The sequence below is a fragment of the Peromyscus californicus genome, unplaced genomic scaffold, assembly GCF_007827085.1.
Source record: "Peromyscus californicus insignis strain IS unplaced genomic scaffold, ASM782708v3 Scaffold_3__1_contigs__length_106647218, whole genome shotgun sequence".
In the NCBI taxonomy this organism is placed as follows: Eukaryota; Metazoa; Chordata; class Mammalia; order Rodentia; family Cricetidae; genus Peromyscus; species Peromyscus californicus.
In genome coordinates this window covers 52,907,595-52,927,862 of record NW_026294551.1, presented here as the reverse complement: position 1 = coordinate 52,927,862, position 20,268 = coordinate 52,907,595, and the positions used below count along the sequence as shown (strand labels likewise).

Below are 20,268 nucleotides of genomic sequence, written 5' to 3'. Positions count from 1 at the left end.
CACTGGGTTCGCTGCTTATCATCAAGGTGGGGGGCTGGAGTCGTGGGGTGGTGGGTACAGACAGACAAACGAATTGAGGATGGCCACCCACCCAGGAGCCAGTTATTGCTCATGTGCTATTACTATGCACATTCTAAGCTTCAATAACCCAGACCAGAGCAGGAAATGTCGAGGGTGGATGTGGCCAGGGCAGGAAGTTGCTAACCGCCCCAGGGCAGGTGCTGGGGGAGGGGTTCCAGTGAAAAGGAAGAAGGAATGCCAATTATAAAGGCCAGATGGTGCAGACAGGCAGAACAGAAGCTCTTTGGAGAGCATGGGGCTTTTGCTTTTTGCATTTTGTTTTTAAAGGGTTTCACTCTTGTAGCCCAGGTTAGTCTGGAACTCAGAGCAGTCTTCCTGCCTCAGTCTCCCAAGTGCTGGGATTACAGGTATGAGACGCCAGGCCTGGGTTGAATAGCAGATGCACCATTTCCCACCAGTTCCCTCTTGTCTCTTTATGACCTAGGCTCTAAGGGAGGTCCAGCCTGGGACACGCTGTGTGTTTGTCAGGGCATGTGGAACCTTCCTTCCCCTCCTTAGCCTCCTGGACCTGCACACACTTACCGGAAGCGAGGAGAGTCCTTGAGACATTCTTCAAAATCTAGCTTGACCGTCATCTCAGATGACCTGCTTTGGCCCAGGCAGGTGGGGATGTAGGTCGATGCACTCCCCACCCGCCAGGAGGGGTATTGATGAGGAAGAAGAGGTCCTCTGGCAGAAAGGGCCTGGGTCTGCAATTCTTTCCCCAAAGGGAAAGGGGTGACCCAGGAGGAGCTCTCACCCCAACACTTCTAGGCAGCTCTGGGAGGGGTAGGGGTGGGGCCTGGGCAGAGTGGATGCTGAGATCAGAGAAACCACAGCCCCGCCCCCAGAGACTGTCTGCTATCACCTTCCTTCTGGGACCCTGGTCTGTCTTTGCAACTTCCTCCTTTGGTGAATAAATTTTTTGAGGGTAGGCGTGATGATTTGAGTCAAAGATGTCTCTGTCACTTAAGAGTTTGTGTAAGGGCTGGAGAGATGGCTCAGTGGTTAAGAGCACTGACTGCTCTTCCAGAGGACCCTGGTTCAATTCCCAGCACCCACGTGGCAGCTCACAACTGTCTGTAACTCCAAGATCTGACACTCCTCACACAGACATACATGCAGGCAAAACACCAATGAACATAAAATAAAAATAAATAAATTAAAAAAAAAAGAGTTTTGTGATTAGTAGGGCAGTGGCACGTGCCTTTAATTACAACAGAGGCAGGCAGATCTCTGTGAAGTCAGGCCAGTGGTATGGTCTACACAGCAAGTTCCAGGCCAGCCAGGGCTACACAGTAAGACCCTGTCTACAAAAAGAAAAAAGAAAGAAAATAAAAGAAAGAAAATAAAAGAAAGAAGAAAAAGAGGTTGTGTGAACCAGGACAAGCTCTCTTGACGCTTCGGTTTCCTACTCTGGGAGAAAACCCTGTTACAAGGCCAGGTGTGTGCACACCTTTAATCCCAGCACTTGGTAAACTGTGGGGTTTTTGGTTTTTTGTTTGTTTGTCTTTAAAGACAGGGTTTCTTTGTGTAGCCTTTGACTGTCTCAGTAAACCAGGCTGGCCTCCAACTCACAGAGATCCACCTGCTATTGCCTCCCGAGTGCTGGGATTAAAGATGTTAATTAACTGAATCAGACATTGCCATCCTGCTGCAAGCCTGGGCCTTTTCATGATCCTAGGCTTTGCCAGGCTGTGGTGGTGCACACCTTTGATCCCAGGACTTGGGAGGCAGAGGCCGGTGGATCTCTGTGAATCTGAGGCCAGCCTGGTCTACAGAGCGAGATCCAGGATGAGCGCCAGGGCTACACACAGAGAAACCCTAGGTTTGGGGCCAGCAAGGTGTCTCACTGAGTAAAAGGTACACAGCAAACCTGACAACCTGAGTTTGACCTCCAGAAGCCACAACAGAACTGATTCTGGAAAGTTCCTCTGGCTTCCAACCTCTACACGTGCACCATGTTAGTGAATAAATAGTGAATTTTTTTTAGAACCCTAGGTTTTGTTTTGTTTTGAAACAGGACCCCAGGGCTGGAGAGATGGCTCAGTGGTTAAGAGCACCGACTGCTCTTCTGAAGGACCCGGGTTCAATTCCCAGCACCCACGTGGCAGCTCACAACTGTCTGTAACTCCAAGATATGACACCCTCACACAGACATACATGCAGGCAAAACAAATAGATAAAAATAAGTAAATAAAAATAAATAATTATTAAAAAAAAACAACAACAGGATCCCACTATGTAGAATAAGCTCTCCTCAAATTTGTGGTTTTGCTGCCTTGGTCCCTAAGTGCTGATCCTAGGACCCCAGTCCTCTGGTTGCTCTCGGCTTCTCTCGCTTGTCTCTGCTTTCCTGATTTATTGTGCATGGACAACCCCCTCCCCAACTCTCCCAGGCCTTGATAGAGCAGGCCCAGGCTGGGCATCCAATTCCCAGCACTCAGATTCCTGATGTTCTCTTTATTGTCCACTAGTAGAGTGGTAAGGGCAGAGGAGGGCTGCCCTCACCCCGTCCTCAGCTGGCTACATTTTCCATGGTCTAGGTTCTTTTTCCTGAGTCCACTGGAGCCGCAAGGTATCATCTAGAGAAAGAAGAGGTCGGGCTTTCTCGCAGTAGGGGTAAGCTCTTGTCCATGTGACCCTCAGATCTCTAGAACCTACCCACTAAATCCCAATGCCTCCCTGGTCAGTACAAGGACCCCTTTGCGTCTGCCCAGGCTCACATCTGCACCCGGTCCAGTTCAGAGGGTTCTGGTTACTTCCACCACGTTCCTTTTCTGAACTCCCTGGACTTCGGCCTCTCAGCCCCTTAGCCCAACAGCTGGAAGCCATGCCACCTGAGACCCATTGCCTCTGGAGGACTTGGCACTGACTAGAGAGGGGTGGGGTGGCAGAGAGGGGTCAAGGAGGGCATGTGGCGTCAGTGGCTTATGCTAGGCTGGAGGGATTCTCAATCCCTCTGGGCAACCCCGGTGTCTGTTCTCTATAACGTAGGCACTCCAGGAGAGTTAGGACCTCTTTTACTGCCTGCTGCTGATGCACTGGCCTAATAGGATTGGGAGGCTGGGAGAGGGGAGCTTGCTAAGAGTCAGGCCTAGGGAGATGGTGCCCTCACCAGGTTGCCATACAGTCAGGGTTATGTCTAGAGAGCCCTAAATGGTTTTGTCACACCCAAAGGGGCTTCCAATAGGACCTGAAGTGCCTTTGGGATTCTCAGTAACCCAGACCTGAAGAACCTGGAAGTAACATGAGACGAGGGCAGGGGCACCTAGCAAGCTGCTCGTTCTGTCCTTCCTCCCCCAGGCTGGCTGTCCTTCCCAGCTCTCACTGCTCATCTCTTCATCTTCTATGTCCTCTCCGATCTCCGGGTGGGAACAGGACCTCAGGTATCTTCCTTTACTGTAATACTCCTTACGCTGTAGGGCAGTCTGCTCCCTGAGGGTCGAGTCTGAAGCTGAGGGGAACTGGTTTCTGAAAGCAGCAGAATCTGAAAAATCACCCCAGACAGTCTGAGTCTGTGGCCACCTGCTGTGCCTATGAATCCTAGGTGTGCATGGCAGGCCACTAAATGACGGGAAAAGTTCAAGTCCCCAGTTCCCCTCTACCACCCCTCCCCATTTTAGAAAGCCTGCAGTGATCTGCATTCCCCAATGGTTCCCTCAAACTGTCATCTCTGGAGGCCACCCTGTGTGGAGACTCAGCTCCATTTGCCCTGTCTTCCCTGGAGTCCACCCCCAACCACTGCCTCTCTGTCGGACAGCAGGACTGTAAGCCTATGCTCTGAAGAAAGCAGAATACAGCAGAGAAACGAGAAGCAGAGCCAAAGAGAACAGATACGAAAAAAGCAAAGTTCACTGGGCAGAGGTGGTGCACACCTTTAATCCCAGCACTCGGGAGGCAGAGGCAGGCGGATCTCTGAGGCCAGCCTGGGCTACAGAGGGAGTTCCAGGACAGCTAGGGCTACACAGAGAAACCCTGTCTCTAAAACAAAACAAAACAAAAACAAAAAGAACGAAAGAAAGAAAGAGAGAAAGAAAGAAAAGTTCAAGGAGATGTGGATTCTGGAACAGCCTCTTGTCTACAATTCTCTTCAGTCCCCTGAGGCCCGTCACTAACCATTGGTGTCTAGGCCACGGCTGTCAGTCACCAGGACAGTCTCAGTTTTGACTCCTGGGGCCGGTCTTCCTGGCCAGCCTTTCTCCACAGGCCTGGGCTTCGGGTCCATCATCACACTTTGATTACTGCTGCCGATGCTGGCACTAGACCCGCCGCCGCCGCCGCTGCTATCGTCCTCATTGGTCAAGGGCAGGTTTTTCAGGGTCTTCAGGAACTTCCCTTCATTGTAATGTATCTTTCGGTGCTTGTCAAAATCACTGGAGTCTGTGGGCCAGTGTGGAAGCTTGGCTTTCCCTCCGGGCTCTCCCTGGAGGGTCCCTGCCACTCCACCTCCCCTTTACATCAAGGCCCACCCCGCATCTCACATACGCGTCTTGGCAAAGTTGTCCACAGCCTTGGAGTTTTTGTTATCTCCATACTGGAGGACCTTGGGAAGGAAATTGTCCATTGTGGCAAACCTGAGGGAGGGAGACTGGTTGGGGGCACAGAAGGCAGCACGCAACCGTCGGGGCAGGTGGGGGTGGGGTGGGGACCAAGCCGGTGACCCCCGGATCAGTTTTGGTTATGCCTGAGGAGGACTGTAGTACCGACCATTTCAGGAGTCAAAGAACAAAGCTATCTGAGACTGGGTTCAGAGGTGTGGGGTCGTGGGCACAGCTCTGCAGGACCCCCCTCACCTCTCTGACAGCGATTCAGGGGTCACCTTGGGAGAAGACCCGGCAGTCAGGTCCTCATCGTCTTGCAGCCTGCAGAGGAGGAAGCAGTGCTAGTACCTGAGGCTTCCCTGCCTCTTCCCCATAGTCCCTTGTTAGAATACAGGAGTCCAGGCTGAAAAGCTAGGCTTAGGACTCGGCACCTGTGGTAGGGGGTGCTGGGCTCATCCACCTTCATAAAGCCATAGTCTTTGTCAGCAGGGTGGTAGGTGGCCAAGATGTTCATTTCATCCCAGCGCTGAGACTTCCTACGGTGAGGGAAGGACATCGCAAAGGAGGACGCTCTTCCGGTAACCCTCTCCTAACAGAGGGGACTCCTTCATTCTCCCAGGCATTCAAAAAAACTCTTCTTACATTCGCTTATAGAGGCTAGGATTGGAGCCAGATGCCCAGTGGTAATTACAGGGCGGTGTGGCCAGGATTTTGTGACACCTGCCGCCCTCCCCAAGTCTTGGAACCTCAGATTTCCCTCCCAATTGGTCTCACCTTCTGCCCCTACCACGGCCTCAGGACTCCGCCCCCTTTTTCCTGGCTCCCTCCCATCTCAGGTTGGCGGGTGGGCGGCTGGCTAACAGCTGAGCTGCTTACTTCTCCGCACTGGAGGTTTTCTTCATCAAGATGGAGCTGCTGTTTTTTAGGATGCTCCGGGGCCGCTCCTCAAAGTTTTGAGAGTGCAAAAAAGTTGACCCGGACTGTGGACTACTCTCCGAGCTGTACACTTTAGGCTCCCCCGGCCCAGGGATGGACGCCCTAGTTGCACCAGTTCCAGTACCAGGGGATTTGCTGGACCCAAGACTACTGCCTGCAACCTCCCTGAGTTGCGGACAGGGTCCGGAACTGAGGGTCACTGCCTCTTCCGAGTGCCGGATTGGCCCGGGACTGCGAATGACAGTGCCCCCGGAATGCGAGAGGGGGCCAGTACCGCGAAACAAGGCTACCCCGGAGGGCAGTCCGGTGTCAGTTCGTATACCTCTGACACCTCCAGGTATTGCCCTAGGAACCCCGCGAGGGGATTCCGCACTGACAGACGCGAGAGACTCGGGCTTCTCCATGGCTCCGCTCGGTAGCCGCTTCAATTACTCCGCCCGGGCGCCCGGCTCCACATAGCCCCGCCCCCTGGCCCTGCCCCCCCCGCGGTGGGCGGGGCGCTGGGGGCTCCGGGTCAGAGCGGACCGCCTCCGCCTCCGCTCCGGGGCGCCGCGCTGGAGCCGGTGAAAACAAGACTATCGGCCGGCCCCGGCCCGGGAGCCCCTCCGCACGCCCTTCTCTAATTGTCACACCCAAAGGCTTTCTTTGTCTCTGTGATTTGTTCCCGCCCTTCTCCATCATCGCCCTGCTCCGAATCCACCAATCAGAGTCGAGGGGCCTGGCCAGGGGGCGAGCCGCCTTGTGACGTCATAACCCGGGGGCCCTGCCACCTCAGCGGCGTCCTCTGAGTAGGGTCGGGCTTCTGTTAGTCGCCCTCCGGTGACCTCTTGGAGTTAGCAGCTCCGTTGCTTGAGATGACCTGTCGGGGTATCGCTAAGGCTCTTTATTAGGGATTTTTAAATCTAAGGGTCTCCGTGGCTCGGAGCTCAAGTTGGTCCTGGACCGGCCGCGGGCTCTGCCCCCCCCCAGCCCCCGTCAGCTCCCTGCGCCTCGTAGCAGCGGTGGTGATGCAAAGTGGGTGGGGTGGGGGCGGGGGAGGTTGCGACAAAAGGTGCGGGACTAGGCCGAGGAGAGGCGTGATGCGTGGATGGATTGCGACATTTCCGGTGTCGGTCTTCTGGAGGACTGAGACTTGGATTTATAACACTGCCTTTTGTCTGTCCCCCAAACAACGTTTATATCGCTTTAAGGCGTGCAGTGGGAAGGGAAGCCACGACTCGTTGTGTTAACGCGAAGGCTTGACTAGGTCTTTCCCCGGCAAGGGTTGGGTCCTCGGCGCCGCGCGATGTCGCAAAGTGTATTCGGGCGCTAGCGCGCCTTCGTCGCAAATACGCCTGCGGCGGGCGTTTCTTCCACTCACTGTCGCAAAAAACTGCCCAAATCCTCCCGTCTCTCATAGCCGCTCGCCTCCCGCTGTTGCCGTAAAGCAAGCCCCTCCGACCCCGTCGTCCTTCCGTTCCCCTCGTGATAGACCTTGGTTCCTGAGCTCTGGATGCTTCAGTGCGGGCAGTGCCGTAAAGCAAATCAGGCCCCAGCCCCCGGCCGTATTCCCCCGGGGCGTCTGTCCGCCGCGGTTGCCACGGTGCCGCCAAGCGCGGCTGTCGCGCGGCCGCGGTATCAGCGGCGATGGCGGCGGGGTCGGGTGGGAATGGGGGCTCTGGGGCAGGCCCCGGGCCGGGGCCGGGGCCAGGCGGGGGTGGGGGCCCTGGCGGCAGCGGACCAGGCCTGGGGTCCAGCGGGGGTCTCGGCAGTGGCGGGGAGCTGCACCCGCGCACTGGGCGCTTGGTAAGCCTGTCGGCCTGTGGGCGCACGGCGCGGCGGCAGCAGCCGGGCCAGGAGTTTAACCACGGGTTGGTGCTGAGCCGGGAACCCTTGCGCGACGGACGCGTCTTCACTGTCCGCATCGACCGCAAGGTGCACAGCTGGGGCCGCGGAATCGTGGTGGAGGGTGGTGGGAGCGGAGGAGAGGAAGAAGAGGTAGAACTGGCGGAAAGTCTGTGTGTGTCCAACCAAGTCCCCAGGTACCGACAGCGAACCTGCAAACCGGAGTGCACCGGAGAACAGAAAGAATAAGAGCCTGAAGCAGACACATTCATTCTGAAGGAGAATGAGTTTCCTCAGGACCCAGAAGCAGGACAGGGATACAGGGCCCAGCTACTAGAATGGCTAGTGGACAGATCTAGCACGATCTCTTGGGGATGGAAGATAGACAGGTGTCCGAGATGTGATGGAAAGAGTAAAGAAATAGCAAAAAGCGCAAACTATTGAAGGACAAACCCCCAAAGCCAGAAAGATAGATGAGGAGACATGGGAAAAGGGAGGTGTGTGGGACTTGCTTGGCTCAGAGAATTTGGGAAGAGAATGAATCCGGATGGAGCTTTACCTTACTAGAGGACTGGGAATGAGAGTGATTTAGGAAAGCAAGATATGTGGATCTAGGAAGCATGTGACTGGGGTCGTTGAGGAGCCACTGAGACTAGGGAAGTCAGAGGTTGAAACCAGGGTCCTTAACCAGCTTGCTCAGTGGGTGGAAGGGTAACGTGGTAAGCACTAGGCAGCTGGATACAGCACAGAGTTGCTAAGGGAGAACAGGTCTAGATAGTTATGGAGTGAGGTCTAACAAGGCATTTGTGAGTCTATGTTGTCTCAGAGGTCAGGGCGAGAGGCACACTGTCCTGTGAAATGTAGTTTCTGGTGGTGGGATTCATACTGAAACTCTGTCCACCCCTCTCCCGTAGGTCAACTCCTGGAGCGGTTCCATTGAAATTGGAGTGACAGCTCTGGATCCCAGTGTACTGGACTTCCCAAGCAGTGCCACTGGGCTGAAGGGAGGCTCCTGGGTAGTGTCAGGCTGCTCGGTGCTGAGGGATGGGCGCTCTGTGTTGGAGGAATATGGCCAGGACCTGGACCAGCTTGTCGAAGGGGACCGTGTTGGTGTGGAACGTACAACCACTGGGGAGCTCCGGCTCTGGGTGAATGGGCGGGACTGTGGTGTGGCTGCCACAGGCCTGCCTGCTCGCGTCTGGGCTGTCGTGGACCTTTATGGCAAGTGCACCCAGATCACTGTGCTGCCCCCTGAGCCAGGCTTCAGCCCTCCTACTCCTAGCCCTACACCTCCCCTTGAGCCCTTAGCCCCTCCAGAAGATTCTGCCTCGTCGGAACAGGGGACCTCTGTGGATGAAGGTAAGAACACAGCTTCGGGGAAGCAGGAGGTGTGGCTGAAGAAACGGGCAAAAGTAGTCAATCACAAGTCAGGTGGGGGAGGGCAGGGCCATTGAGCCAGAGCCTGCTGTAGGGGATCATAGGGGTCAGAAGAGAATGGTCCCTGAACTGTGGGCCCTGATGCAAAGGCTGAACCCTTATTCCCCTCCCATCCTACCTGGTCCCTAGCCTTCATGGTGTCCCCAGCGCAGGCCCGGCCGGAGACGTTTCCTAACAGCCTTGATTCGCATAATGGTGAGGGCTTCGGGGAAGCCCTGGGCAGGGGAGTGGGTAGTGAGGTGGATAAGGGTGGGACTTCAAGAGCTGGGTAGGGAGAAAAGGGTCCCAAGCTAGCTAGAGAGGATAGAGAGCCTCACCTTGACTTCCTTTCTCTATCTGGCTGCTATAGACTTTGCCAGCATGGAGCTCTCCGAGGTGGTGAGCAATGCTATTTTGTCTGCCTACAATGGAGGCCTCCTTAATGTGAACCTGAGCTCCCCACCAGCTGGGGATGGACTAGCATCCAGTGGACCTGCCACTTCTCCCATCCTGACTTCCAACGATGCCCTGCTCTTTCATGAGAAGTGTGGAACCCTCATCAAACTCAGCAACAATAATAAGACGGCTGAGCGCCGGAGGCCCCTGGATGAATTCAACAATGGTGTTGTCATGACCAACCGCCCTCTTCGGGATAATGAGATGTTTGAGGTATGTAAAATCCTGAAGTCTAGCTAAGCTTCTTGCCAAAGATTGGGAGCTAAATGTAGGGACTGATCCTTGTTTCCGGGATGGTAATGCCTGGTGAAGAGCCCAGGGTTCGAGGGTTCGTCTTTCTGTTCTTCTGTACTCTGATCCTGTCTGCTCTCACTCAACCCCAGATCCGTATTGATAAGCTTGTAGACAAGTGGTCAGGTTCCATTGAGATTGGTGTCACTACCCACAATCCCAACAGCTTGGAGTACCCAGCCACCATGACCAACCTCCAGTCAGGTACCGGCTGTGGGGAGGGCCACGGGTTGTAGGTTGATGAGGGTGAGACAGCCTGTACCCTAACGGGGTGTCCATTTTTACTAGGTACCATCATGATGAGTGGCTGTGGGATCCTGACCAATGGCAAGGGTACTCGCCGGGAGTATTGTGAATTCAGTCTGGATGAACTACAGGTGAGTGTGCAGCTCATAGCTTGGGCCAGTCAGGGGAGCCAGGGCTCCAGGCAGTGTGATCTAAGACAAAGACCAAGTCCCTTTCTCTCTGCTTCTTCTAGGAAGGCGGGGTTGTCCAACAGGATCTAAAAGATGGTTTTAGTAGTACCTTTTTGTCCACTGGTGCTAGGAATGGAACTTCCACTGAGTTACATCTCTAGCCCTTAGAGCACTTAAACAGATTGAGATTTTAGAGAGTAGAGGGGAGATTAGGGTTTTTTGTTTGTTTGTTTGTTTTTTGCTTTTTTTCGAGACAGGGTTTCTCCGTGTAGTTTTGGTGCCTGTCCTGGATCTCGCTCTGTAGACCAGGCTGGCCTCGAACTCACAGATATCCACCTGACTCTGCCTCCCGAGTTCTGGGATTAATGACGTGTGCTACCTCCACCTGGCAGGAGATTGTTTTTAATGTGGTTTAGCTCAGTAGTACCTACTTTACATTGGGCATTTGGGAAATGTGTCTGGAAAGCAGGGACTAGGCCCTGCCCTAGAGTGGTCTTATGTGAATTCCTTCAGTAGGTGGTCTCCTGTGGAATGGGGTGGTAGAAAGTGCCCAGGACTGCTGGAACCTGAGCCTGAGTATAGCTGGATTCCAGACTAGGGTCTTTCTTCTTTGGCTAGGAGGGTGACCATATTGGCCTGACGAGGAAGTCCAACTCTGCGCTGCACTTCTTCATCAATGGCATTGATCAGGGTAAGGTGACACACGAGACAGACTGCTGGCCGGGCCGTCCGTGGGTCTGTACCTTGCCCTTCTCTGTGGTGCTTGCTCTTGTTCTGTTTGACTCTCTGATTCTCTGCTGCCACAGGTGTAGCTACCCCAGTGACACCACCAGTGGTGTATGGTGTGGTAGACTTGTACGGGATGGCTGTGAAAGTGACCATCGTCCATAATAATAACCACAGTGACCGTCTCCGCCGGAACAATGCCATCCTGAGGGCACTGTCCCCGGAGGGTGCTCTCCGTCGGGCTGCTCCTGCTGCCCAGGCAGAACCTGAGCGCCTGCTCTTCCATCCAAACTGTGGACAGAAGGCAGCCATCACCCACGAGGGACGCACTGCCCTTAGGCCCCAGTATGACCTGTGGCGTGGGGAGAGACCTGTGAAGGGGCCCAGATAGGGTGTGGGATCAGTGAGGTGGGCACGTGGGAGGCAGAGTGTATCTGGTGTGGGAATTCTTGGACAGAAAGGTGGAGACTTCCGGAGCAAGAAGTCTGGTTGGTTGTCTTGGGACAGTGACTATTGGACAAACATTGCTGGTTTAAGCCTCGGCACACTCAGTGAGTGTGTTGAGTTCTGAGTCCTCACTTGCTCTGTCCTCAGCGCCACTGATGACTTCAATCACGGCGTCGTACTGAGCAGCAGAGCCCTGCGGGATGGAGAGGTGTTCCAGGTGCGCATTGACAAGATGGTGGACAAGTGGGCCGGCTCCATTGAAATTGGTGTCACCACCCACAACCCCGCCTACCTCCAGTTACCCTCCACCATGACCAATTTACGCTCCGGTGAGATGCCAAGAAGGGCAGGGCTGGTTTAGGGTCCAGGGAAGAAACTGGTCCAACGTTCTGGATCCTGCCCTGTTCGTCACCTTCTGCCACTTCTGTCCCTGCAGGGACCTGGATGATGACTGGGAATGGGGTCATGCACAATGGGACAACCATCCTAGATGAATATGGACACAACCTGGACCGCCTCAAGGTGAGAGAGTAGGCAAACTGATGGGTTTCGTTTTGGGAGAGTCAGTGAGGTAGGATGGATGCAGGATCATCTCAAGCAGGAACTCTGCCTGACTCCTCACTCTAGCCCCCACTTCTTCCAAGGCAGGGGACACAGTGGGCGTGGTACGGCGGGAGGATGGAACTCTCCACTTCTTTGTCAATGGAATGACTCAGGGCCCTGCTGCCTGGAATGTCCCCCCGGGTGTCTATGCTGTCGTCGATCTCTATGGCCAGGCTGCCCAGGCCACTATTGTGGATGACGTGGGTGAGGGCCCAACAGGGCTGGGGTGAAGGATTAGGGTGGCCTTGGGAGTCAGGAGAAATACCTAGAGACTCACTGGATGACGCCTGTTGCAGAGGTACCTCCAGTCTCTGAGCCACTCCCTGAAGGGAACAACCAGATGTCTCCAAGTTCTCCATCCTCAGCAGCTGGGGGCTCCGACCTGCGCTTCCACCAGCTGCATGGCAGTAATGCAGTCATCACTAATGGGGGTCGGACTGCTCTCCGCCATAACTGCCGAAGCGAGTTCAATGATGCCATTGTCATTTCCAACCGGTCAGTCTCTACGACTTTCGTGTCTCTACTGTCCCACTGCCCCCTTAAGGCCTTAGTGACCTCTAGTCTCCCTGACAGAGCCCTACGGGATGGAGAACTGTTTGAAATTGTCATTCAGAAGATGGTGGACCGCTGGTCAGGCTCCATTGAAGCTGGTGAGGGACCATCTGTGCGGGGTGGGGGTGGGGAGGAGGAGTAGGAGGATTGTAGAGTACTGAATGCCTGTGTCCTGGGGATCATTTCTTATCTTCTGCTTTCTCCCAGGAGTGACTGCTATTCGGCCTGAAGACCTGGAATTTCCCAACACCATGACAGACATTGACTATGATACATGGATGCTAAGGTTGGGCCGTCTGCCCTTGAATCCAGCTTGGCAGGGATGGGTGGAGCTGGATGATACCAGAAAACTAAGCATAGTTTGGGTCTGTGGCGGCCATAGGCACTGGCACACTTGGGGACCTAATAACCCTCCTCCTCAGTTAATAACCCTCCTCCTCAGTTCTGGGAATTCCCACCCAGGCAGCCTACAGAGCAGTTCCTGCTACTCCCTGAGAGGTCTCCAGGGGCAAAGAAGACAGGGCTACTGAGCCTCAGACCAAGATAGGTCTCTATGAAATCCAAAGCAGTGGATGGTTTTGACAGGCAGAGACAGTGTGGGCCAGTGTAGAGATGAAGCAGGGAGGCTAACTCCTCCTCCTCCTCCTCCTCCTGTCTTCTCAGTGGTACAGCTATCATGCAAGATGGTAATACAATGCGCAACAACTATGGCTGTGATCTGGATGCCCTGGGCACAGGTGCACGCATTGGCATGATGCGAACTGCCAAGGGTGACCTGCACTACTTCATTAATGGGCAGGACCAAGGCGCCGCCTGTTCAGGCTTGCCTCCGGGTAAAGGTGACTACTCTGTGGCTTCAGCCTGCCAGCCTTTGCTCAGATCTCAGGACCTCAGACTTCTGATGCCTTTCTTTCCTACACAGAGGTGTATGCAGTAGTGGATCTCTATGGCCAGTGTGTCCAAGTGTCTATCACCAATGCCACCGGCCCCATGGACAATAGCCTGGCGACCAGCAACACTGCCACTGAGAAGTCATTCCCTCTGCATTCCCCAGGTAGCTGTTAGGTAGCCTAGGAGCCTGTTTAAGAAAGGGCAAAGGCCCTGTGGCAAGTTGTCAGAGAGTGTGTGTGTGTGTGTGTATGTGTGTGTGTGTGTAGGGGTAATTAAACCTGAGACACAGAGTCATGTGATTTCCCTGACTCCCAGAGACTAAGATACCATGCATTGGACATTTTGGGTCTTACTATGGTGAAAGGTGTCCAGAGATCTTGATGAGTAATGGCAGATGGGGCCTTAGCTTTTCTTCTAAAAGCTTTGTCCTGCATCCCATCTGAAGATAGTTTCCCTAACCCTGGCCCTTTTTCCAAACATCTACCTGCAGTAGCGGGTGTAGCTCACAGATTCCACAGCACATGTGGCAAGAACGTCACTCTGGAGGAGGATGGCACACGGGCAGTTCGTGTGGCTGGCTATGCTCATGGCCTCGTTTTCAGCACCAAGGAACTCAAGGCTGAAGAAGTCTTTGAGGTGGGCTGTGGAGAGGTGAAGGGGGGTTGGCGGACCCTCAGACAGGCCCAGCTAATGGTCTCTCTCTTTCTCACAGGTGAAAGTGGAGGAGTTAGATGAGAAGTGGGCAGGGTCCCTCCGGCTGGGGCTGACCACACTAGCACCCGAGGAGATGGGGCCTGGAGCAGGCAGTGGGCCGGGGCTGCCTCCTTCCTTGCCTGAACTCCGGACAAAGACCACCTGGATGGTGTCCAGCTGTGAAGTGAGGCGAGATGGGCATCTGCAAAGGATGAACTATGGCCGGAACCTCGAGAGGCTAGGGGTGAAACACCTGGCACCAAGGCAGGGGTGGGGGTTGGGAGCGAGGGTAGAAGACAGTTGGCTGAGCAGCTGCCTTTGGCCCACCTTGGATCTAGGTGGGGAGCCGTGTGGGCATCCGTCGGGGCGCCGACGACACGATGCACATCCTGGTAGATGGAGAAGATATGGGGCCTGCAGCCACTGGCATTGCTAAGGCAGGTCTAAGAGCTTGTTTGGTCTCGGGGAGTGGGTTGTTGGGTGAAGGTCTTGTGCTGACTTCTGACTTCCTCGGTCTTGTGTTCCCAGAATGTGTGGGCTGTGTTGGATCTGTACGGGCCAGTACGCAGTGTGTCCATTGTCAGCTCCACAAGGCTGGAGGAACCAGAAGGCACCCAACCACCTTCTCCCAGCTCAGACACTGGCAGTGAGGGCGAGGAGGATGATGAGGGCGAGGAGCGTGGGCTGAGAGTAAGAGCTGCAGTGGGCCTGCCGGGTTGGTGGTTCTCCACTGGTCCAGCAGAGACTCAGGCTTGAGCTTTGTGTGCACTCCAGTGCGGTGGGTGAGGACTGCAATCGGGATCTTGTGCAGCTCAGTCTCTTGCTCCACACCAGGGCCAGAATCAAGTGGGTGTTATGCCCACAGCCCTTGAATTCCTGGAGAACCACGGGAAGAATATCCTCTTATCCAACGGGAACCGGACAGCCACGCGCGTGGCCAGCTACAATCAGGGCATCGTCGTCATCAGCCAGCCCCTGGTACCCCAGCTGCTTGTTCAGGTGTGCCTTTCTTCCTACCTAGCCCCTGTGACTCCAGGGTGAGGGGCCCTTTCTGCTGCAAACTGAAAGATAGGTAGGAAATTAGCCAGTTAAGAATTGTCTAGAAACAGACTAGGGGTCAAAGAGAAAGGATATTGGGGTGCACTCACTGTAGAACATTTATTAACATGTACAAGGACCTGGAATCAGTTTCCAGCAGCAGGATAAGCAGGGAAGGAGACATTTGGGTTGGGAGTCTTTTTTCTACAAACATCAAAAAGGGCATTTGCCGGCTCATACTCTGCTTTGGGTACACAGACTGATTTGGGTAGGTGCATGGCTTCTGTCCTGGAAGCTATGCATATAAAATAGTTCCTTCTCATGCAGGTGCGGATAGACTTCCTGAACCGACAGTGGACATCTTCACTCGTTCTGGGAGTCATCACCTGCCCACCTGAGAGGCTTAACTTCCCTGCCTCTGCTTGTGCACTTAAACGGGCAGCCTGGCTCCTGCGGGGCCGTGGTGTCTTCCACAATGGTCTGAAGGTGAGGAGGGAGCCAAGAATGGAATGATCCAAGCCTCTGAATGGAGAGGGCTGGCCAAAAGGGAGAAGTGCATGTCATTACCTGGACAGTCTTTGGCCTGTCGCTTCCTCCTGTGCTCCAGCCATTGAGATTGTTAAAGTTGGAAGTTAAAAGGGGACTCTAGGGACTGGAGAGATGGCTCAGCACTTAGGAGCACTGACTGCTCTTCCTGAGGACGCCAGTTCAATTCCCAGCACCCACATGACAGTTCACAGCTGTCTGTAACTCCAGTTCCAGGAGACCCAATGTCTTCACCCGGACATACATGACATACATGCAGCAGGCAGAACACCAATGTGTGTTAAATTTATATATGTACACACACACACATACATACATATATATATATATATATATATATATAAATTTTTTTTTTTTTGAGTGGGGGACCCTAGGTAAAGGGACTGGGAATAGAGCCTAGGCAGTGGGCGTGGATACAGCAGATCTCAGGGACTGGCAGTTGCAAACAGTGGAACGGCAGGATGGGCTGCTCACCAGTGCTGCTGGGCCTGATGTCTGAAGACAGTAGGTCTTTCCTCTTAGATCTGTGAGAAGTTTGGGCCAAATCTTGACACCTGCCCTGAAGGCACCATCCTGGGGCTGCGGCTCGACTGCTCTGGAGGGCTCCATCTCCACATCAATGGGGTGGACCAAGGGGTGGCTGTGCCGGACGTGCCCCAGCCATGCCATGCCCTTGTGGACCTCTACGGACAGTGTGAGCAGGTGAGTGGCAACAAAGAAAGATAAGGAAAGGGAGTCCTGGTCCACAAAGGGGACCTGGGGACCTGTCAAGCTGTGACTGACTTCTCTCCTCCACAGGTGACAATTGTGAGTCCTGATCCAGTGGCTGCCAGTGGGAAGATTTCTGGAACCCAAGGAGACATGGAAAAAGCTGATATGGTAGATGGTGCGTTAGCCCAAAGTGTTGATTATCCTGCCCCTGCTGTCTACCCACCCATGCCCAATCCAGTACTTCCCAGCTCAGCTCCTGTGACTTTTTCCCCTGCTGTTCCAGGTATAAAGGAAAGTGTGTGCTGGGGTCCACCGCCTGCTGCTAGCCCTTTAAAGAGCTGCGAGTACCATGCCCTTTGCTCTCGCTTCCAAGAATTGCTGTTGCTTCCAGGTGAGTCCTAATCACCAGACCCTGCCTCATTCCCATGACTCTGGAGACCACTGGAGGGGAGGGCACCAGTGTGGCTGAGACCCAGGACGGGAGCCAAACCTGTTTCCCATTGTCCCACAGAGGATTATTTCATGCCTCCACCGAAGCGGAGCTTATGCTACTGTGAATCTTGCCGAAAGCTGCGAGGAGATGAGGCCCATAGGCGCCGAGGAGAGCCTCCCCGGGAGTACGCCCTGCCTTTTGGATGGTGCAGGTTCAATCTTAGGTACCTACAGGCCACAGGCATGGATTTCCCCCTCTGCTCTTTTCCCTGAAAATGGAGAATCACAGGAAGGAAAAAGTGACAGAACTTCTTGTGTGGGGGACGATCTTGAGGAGCCAAGGACCTTTGACCTATCTGTCTTGTCTGTCCTCTCAGGGTGAACCCTCATCTAGAGGCCGGGACACTGACCAAGAAGTGGCACATGGCGTACCATGGAAGCAGCGTAGCAGTTGTGCGGAGGGTGCTGGACCGGGGGGAGCTGGGAGCAGGTACGGTGGAGTGGGCGGGGCCTAGCGACCCTAGGAGGAACCACAGGGCTGCCCTCACCCAAGTCTCTCCACAGGTACTACCTCCATCCTGAGCTGCCGACCCTTGAAGGGAGAGCCTGGGGTGGGATTTGAGGAGCCTGGTGAGAACTGCGCACCCCCCCGGGAGGAGCAGCCGCCCCCCGTGCTGCTCTCCCCGTCCCTTCAGTATGCTGGGGCAGAGACCCTGGCCTCCAAAGTGCAGTGAGTATCCGTAGAGGGAGAGTGCTATGGTCTCAGAATTAGAAGGGGCCCCAGGGACTTTTGGGTACTAGTGATTCCCACCACACCTCCTTTTCCCACCCTGACTTAATGGTTGCTCCTTCACCAGATCCTTCTTTTGTTTTTTTATTTTTATTGTTTCGGGTTTTTGGGTTTTTGTTTTTTTTTACTGAGACAGGGTTTCTCTGTGTAGCTTTGCGCCTTTCCTGGAACTCGCTTTGTAGACCAGGTTGGCCTCGAACTCACAGAGATCCGCCTGGCTCTGCCTCCTGAGTGCTGGGATTAAAGGCGTGTGCCACCACCACCCGGCTTGTTTCGTTTTTTTTGAGACAGGGTTTCTTTGTATAGTTCTGGCTGTCCTAGATCTCACTCTGTAGACCAGGCTGACCTTGAACTCACAGATCTGCCTGCCTCTGCCTCCTGAGTGCTGGGATCAAAGGCTTGCGCCACCACCAAATGTTTTGTTTATTTTTAATTTATTTCCTATTTTATGTGGGGGTGTTTTGCCCGCATGTGTGTCTGTGCAGCGTGTACAGTAGTGCCTAATGGAAGACACCGACTTCCGAACACAATTACCTACTAGTTTTGCAAAATACGAGAGTTGAAAATACAAGGCCTAAGATTAAATAACTAATAAAGAATATAGGGTAAGCATAATATATTTTTCAGTGATTGAATAGTAGGCTTACTAGAATTTATGTTGCTCATTCTAAAATCAGTATCATAGAATCAGGTTAGTGATAAAATGGAGACTCACAATATTCAACTGTAACTACAGGTTCCTCTCATCCCTGCTGTGTTGGCCATGACTGCTTGTGTTTTAACTGGAATAGACTATAGTTAGTGCCTAGTGACAAAGTCAACAGCAGCGTGTGCAGTAGTGCCTACAGAGTCCAGGAGAAGGCATCAGAACCCCTGGAACTGGAGTCACAGGCAGTGGGGAGCTGCTGTGTGGGTGCTGGGAATCGAGCCAGGGTCCTCTGGAAGAAGAACCCGTGCTCTTAACCACTGAGCCGTCTCTCCAGCCCCACACCCCCTTTTTATTGTTGTTGTTTATTTGTTTTGTATTTTGTTTTGCTTTGAGACAGACTCTCTCTGTGTAGCTCTGGCTGTCCTGGAACTCACTCTGTCGACGAGGCTGGCCTCAAACTCAGAGATGCGCCTGCCTCTGCCTCCTGAGTGCTGGAATAAAGGTGTGACCCTCCACCACCTGGTTTTTTGTTTGTTTGTTTGTCATTTTTGAGACAGGGTTTCTCTGTGTAGCTCTTGCTGTCCTGGAACCTGCTTTGTAGTCCAGGCTGGCCTCAAACTCAGAGATCCACCTGCCTCTGCTTCCTGTGTGCTGGGATTAAAGGTGTGTGCACCACCATTGCCTGGCCTCTTTTTTAAAAAAACAAAAAAACAGGATTTTGGGGTTGGGGATTTAGCTTAGTGGTAGAGTGCTTGCCTAGCAAGGGCAAGGCCCTGGTTCAGTCCTCAGCTCCAAATAAAACAAACAAAAAAAAACCCCAGGATTTCAAATAGCCCAACCTGGCCTCAAACTCATGCTTGGTATGTATCTGAAGCTGGTCTTGAATACCTGCTCCTGCTGCCTCTGTCTTCATCTTGAGTGCTGGGCCTGAAAGAGTGCATGCATCACTATACCTGGTTTTCTTAGCCTATGTATGCATACCATTGTTTGTTTTTTGGGTTTTTGTTTTTGTTTTTTTGTTTTTTGAGTGTCCTGCACCAGGTGCTGGGTTAATTTGATCCCTAGCACTGCAGAAACTGTTGGTGGGTATTATAAGACATGCCTGGAATCCTAACACTAGGAAGCAGAGGCAGAGGATCACAAGTTTAAGGTCATCCTCCACTTCCTAGGGAGTTTGAGGCCAGCCTGGAATAGAGACCCTATACTGTCTCAAAAAGGTGGGGCATGTAGATGAAAAGTGTACTTGGAATGTTTAGAACAAATACGAAATAGAGTCCTAGGGGAAATCAAGCCCTGGAGAGGGCCATGATGGAGTTAGCTGAGCAGGACTGGGGAGGAGGAGACCACACAGAGAGAATAGTTGGTGCTAACTCGTTCATGGTGAGAGCATTTCCCGGAAAACAGCACGATCTGGGTGGAGGGAGCAGAATCAGCAGTCATGGGGCTTAGAAGCCTTACCCTCCTCCTCCTCTTTGTGCTTGTCTAACAGATTCCGGGACCCAAAATCCCAGCGGACACACCAGGCCCAGGTGGCCTTTCAGGTGTGTGTGCGCCCTGGTTCCTACACTCCCGGGCCTCCTTCGGCTGCCCTCAGAGAACTTCCTGACCAGCACTTCAGCCCATCGGAACTTGAGTGGGTCACTAAGGAAAAAGGAGCCACACTCCTCTATGCCCTGCTGGTACGGGTGGAATAGGGGTGAGACACCACCACAAGCACAGCTGGGCCTCGAGCCCAGGACTCCTGAATGACGACTGCCTCCACCTCATTCCAGTGACTCGGACATGTGCAGGTGCTTTCCTGGCAGGAGGAGCACGTAGACAGGCTTTGATTAGACCAGGTGTGAAGCACATCTCTACATTCAGGGCCCAGCACACTCCCTCTGTTGAGAGGGAGCTTGTAGGGAGCCCGGCTCCAAGCTCTGGGTCCCCCATTCATGCACTGATTTAGGGAACAGGACTCCCTATTACCCCCCCCCATATCACTTAATTTATTTCCGTTTTTGTTCTGGTTACTGTGAATCCCAAAGGAGTATCCCTGTGCCCACACGAAGCTGCTTTTTCCGTGGCCACGGGGTGCCATGGGGCGGGAGTGGGGAAGGAAGGGCAGCCCAAGAAAGCTGCGGGCTCTCTGTACAGTTGTTACTGACTCTGATTTCTAAGGAGCCAATAAATACTGTCTTCAGAGCATCTGCCTCTGCCTCTGTCTCCCGCGGCTTCACGAGGTGAGGAGTTCCAGGGGCTCTTGGC

The 20,268-nt window shown here is 53.8% G+C and overlaps 3 protein-coding genes across 21 annotated transcripts in view; 1 reads left to right on the top strand and 2 right to left on the bottom strand.

Moving 5' to 3' along the window:
* The window catches only part of Acap1 (ArfGAP with coiled-coil, ankyrin repeat and PH domains 1), a 15,096-nt gene extending 14,386 nt beyond the window's left edge, over positions 1-710 (bottom strand). For all 10 annotated transcript variants that reach the window (XR_008222242.1, XR_008222244.1, XR_008222243.1 and 7 more), the window contains exon 1: positions 604-710. Coding sequence is in view for 6 of the 10 variants with exons in the window: in XM_052756583.1 (XP_052612543.1) it covers positions 604-656 (53 nt within the window). In the remaining 4 variants the exon portion in view is untranslated. The remainder of the gene's footprint in view (positions 1-603) is intronic.
* A 1,820-nt stretch (positions 711-2,530) lies between these two features.
* Positions 2,531-7,151, bottom strand: LOC128121698 (uncharacterized). Of its 6 annotated transcripts, XM_052756595.1 has the most exons (8): positions 5,481-7,151; positions 5,036-5,140; positions 4,857-4,925; positions 4,549-4,637; positions 4,180-4,443; positions 3,392-3,550; positions 3,245-3,331; positions 2,728-2,900 (listed from the first exon to the last, which is right to left on the bottom strand). In XM_052756595.1, the coding sequence occupies exons 1-8, from the start codon at positions 5,942-5,944 to the stop codon at positions 2,728-2,730; spliced, it is 1,410 nt and encodes a 469-aa protein (XP_052612555.1). In that variant the 5' UTR covers positions 5,945-7,151. The 6 variants fall into 6 exon arrangements, with proteins under 6 accessions (XP_052612553.1, XP_052612555.1, XP_052612550.1 ...); XM_052756593.1 differs by lacking the exons at positions 2,728-2,900; positions 3,245-3,331 and adding an exon at positions 2,531-2,645; XM_052756590.1 differs by lacking the exon at positions 2,728-2,900 and having other exon boundaries at positions 3,205-3,550.
* On the top strand, positions 7,152-20,208 carry Neurl4 (neuralized E3 ubiquitin protein ligase 4). Of its 5 annotated transcripts, none has more exons than XM_052756580.1 (29): positions 7,152-7,454; positions 8,279-8,723; positions 8,931-8,996; positions 9,151-9,449; positions 9,620-9,731; positions 9,816-9,904; positions 10,562-10,634; positions 10,750-11,014; positions 11,264-11,445; positions 11,553-11,638; positions 11,761-11,923; positions 12,016-12,214; positions 12,293-12,369; positions 12,479-12,557; positions 12,935-13,104; positions 13,194-13,325; positions 13,653-13,798; positions 13,875-14,099; positions 14,194-14,292; positions 14,384-14,545; positions 14,690-14,854; positions 15,221-15,379; positions 15,962-16,141; positions 16,238-16,325; positions 16,434-16,541; positions 16,662-16,806; positions 16,960-17,072; positions 17,147-17,312; positions 19,511-20,208. In XM_052756580.1, the coding sequence occupies exons 1-29, from the start codon at positions 7,167-7,169 to the stop codon at positions 19,713-19,715; spliced, it is 4,686 nt and encodes a 1,561-aa protein (XP_052612540.1). In that variant the 5' UTR covers positions 7,152-7,166; the 3' UTR covers positions 19,716-20,208. The 5 variants fall into 5 exon arrangements, with proteins under 5 accessions (XP_052612540.1, XP_052612539.1, XP_052612538.1 ...); XM_052756579.1 differs by having other exon boundaries at positions 12,935-13,110; positions 13,656-13,798; XM_052756578.1 differs by having other exon boundaries at positions 12,935-13,110.
* The last annotated feature ends 60 nt before the right edge of the window (positions 20,209-20,268 follow it).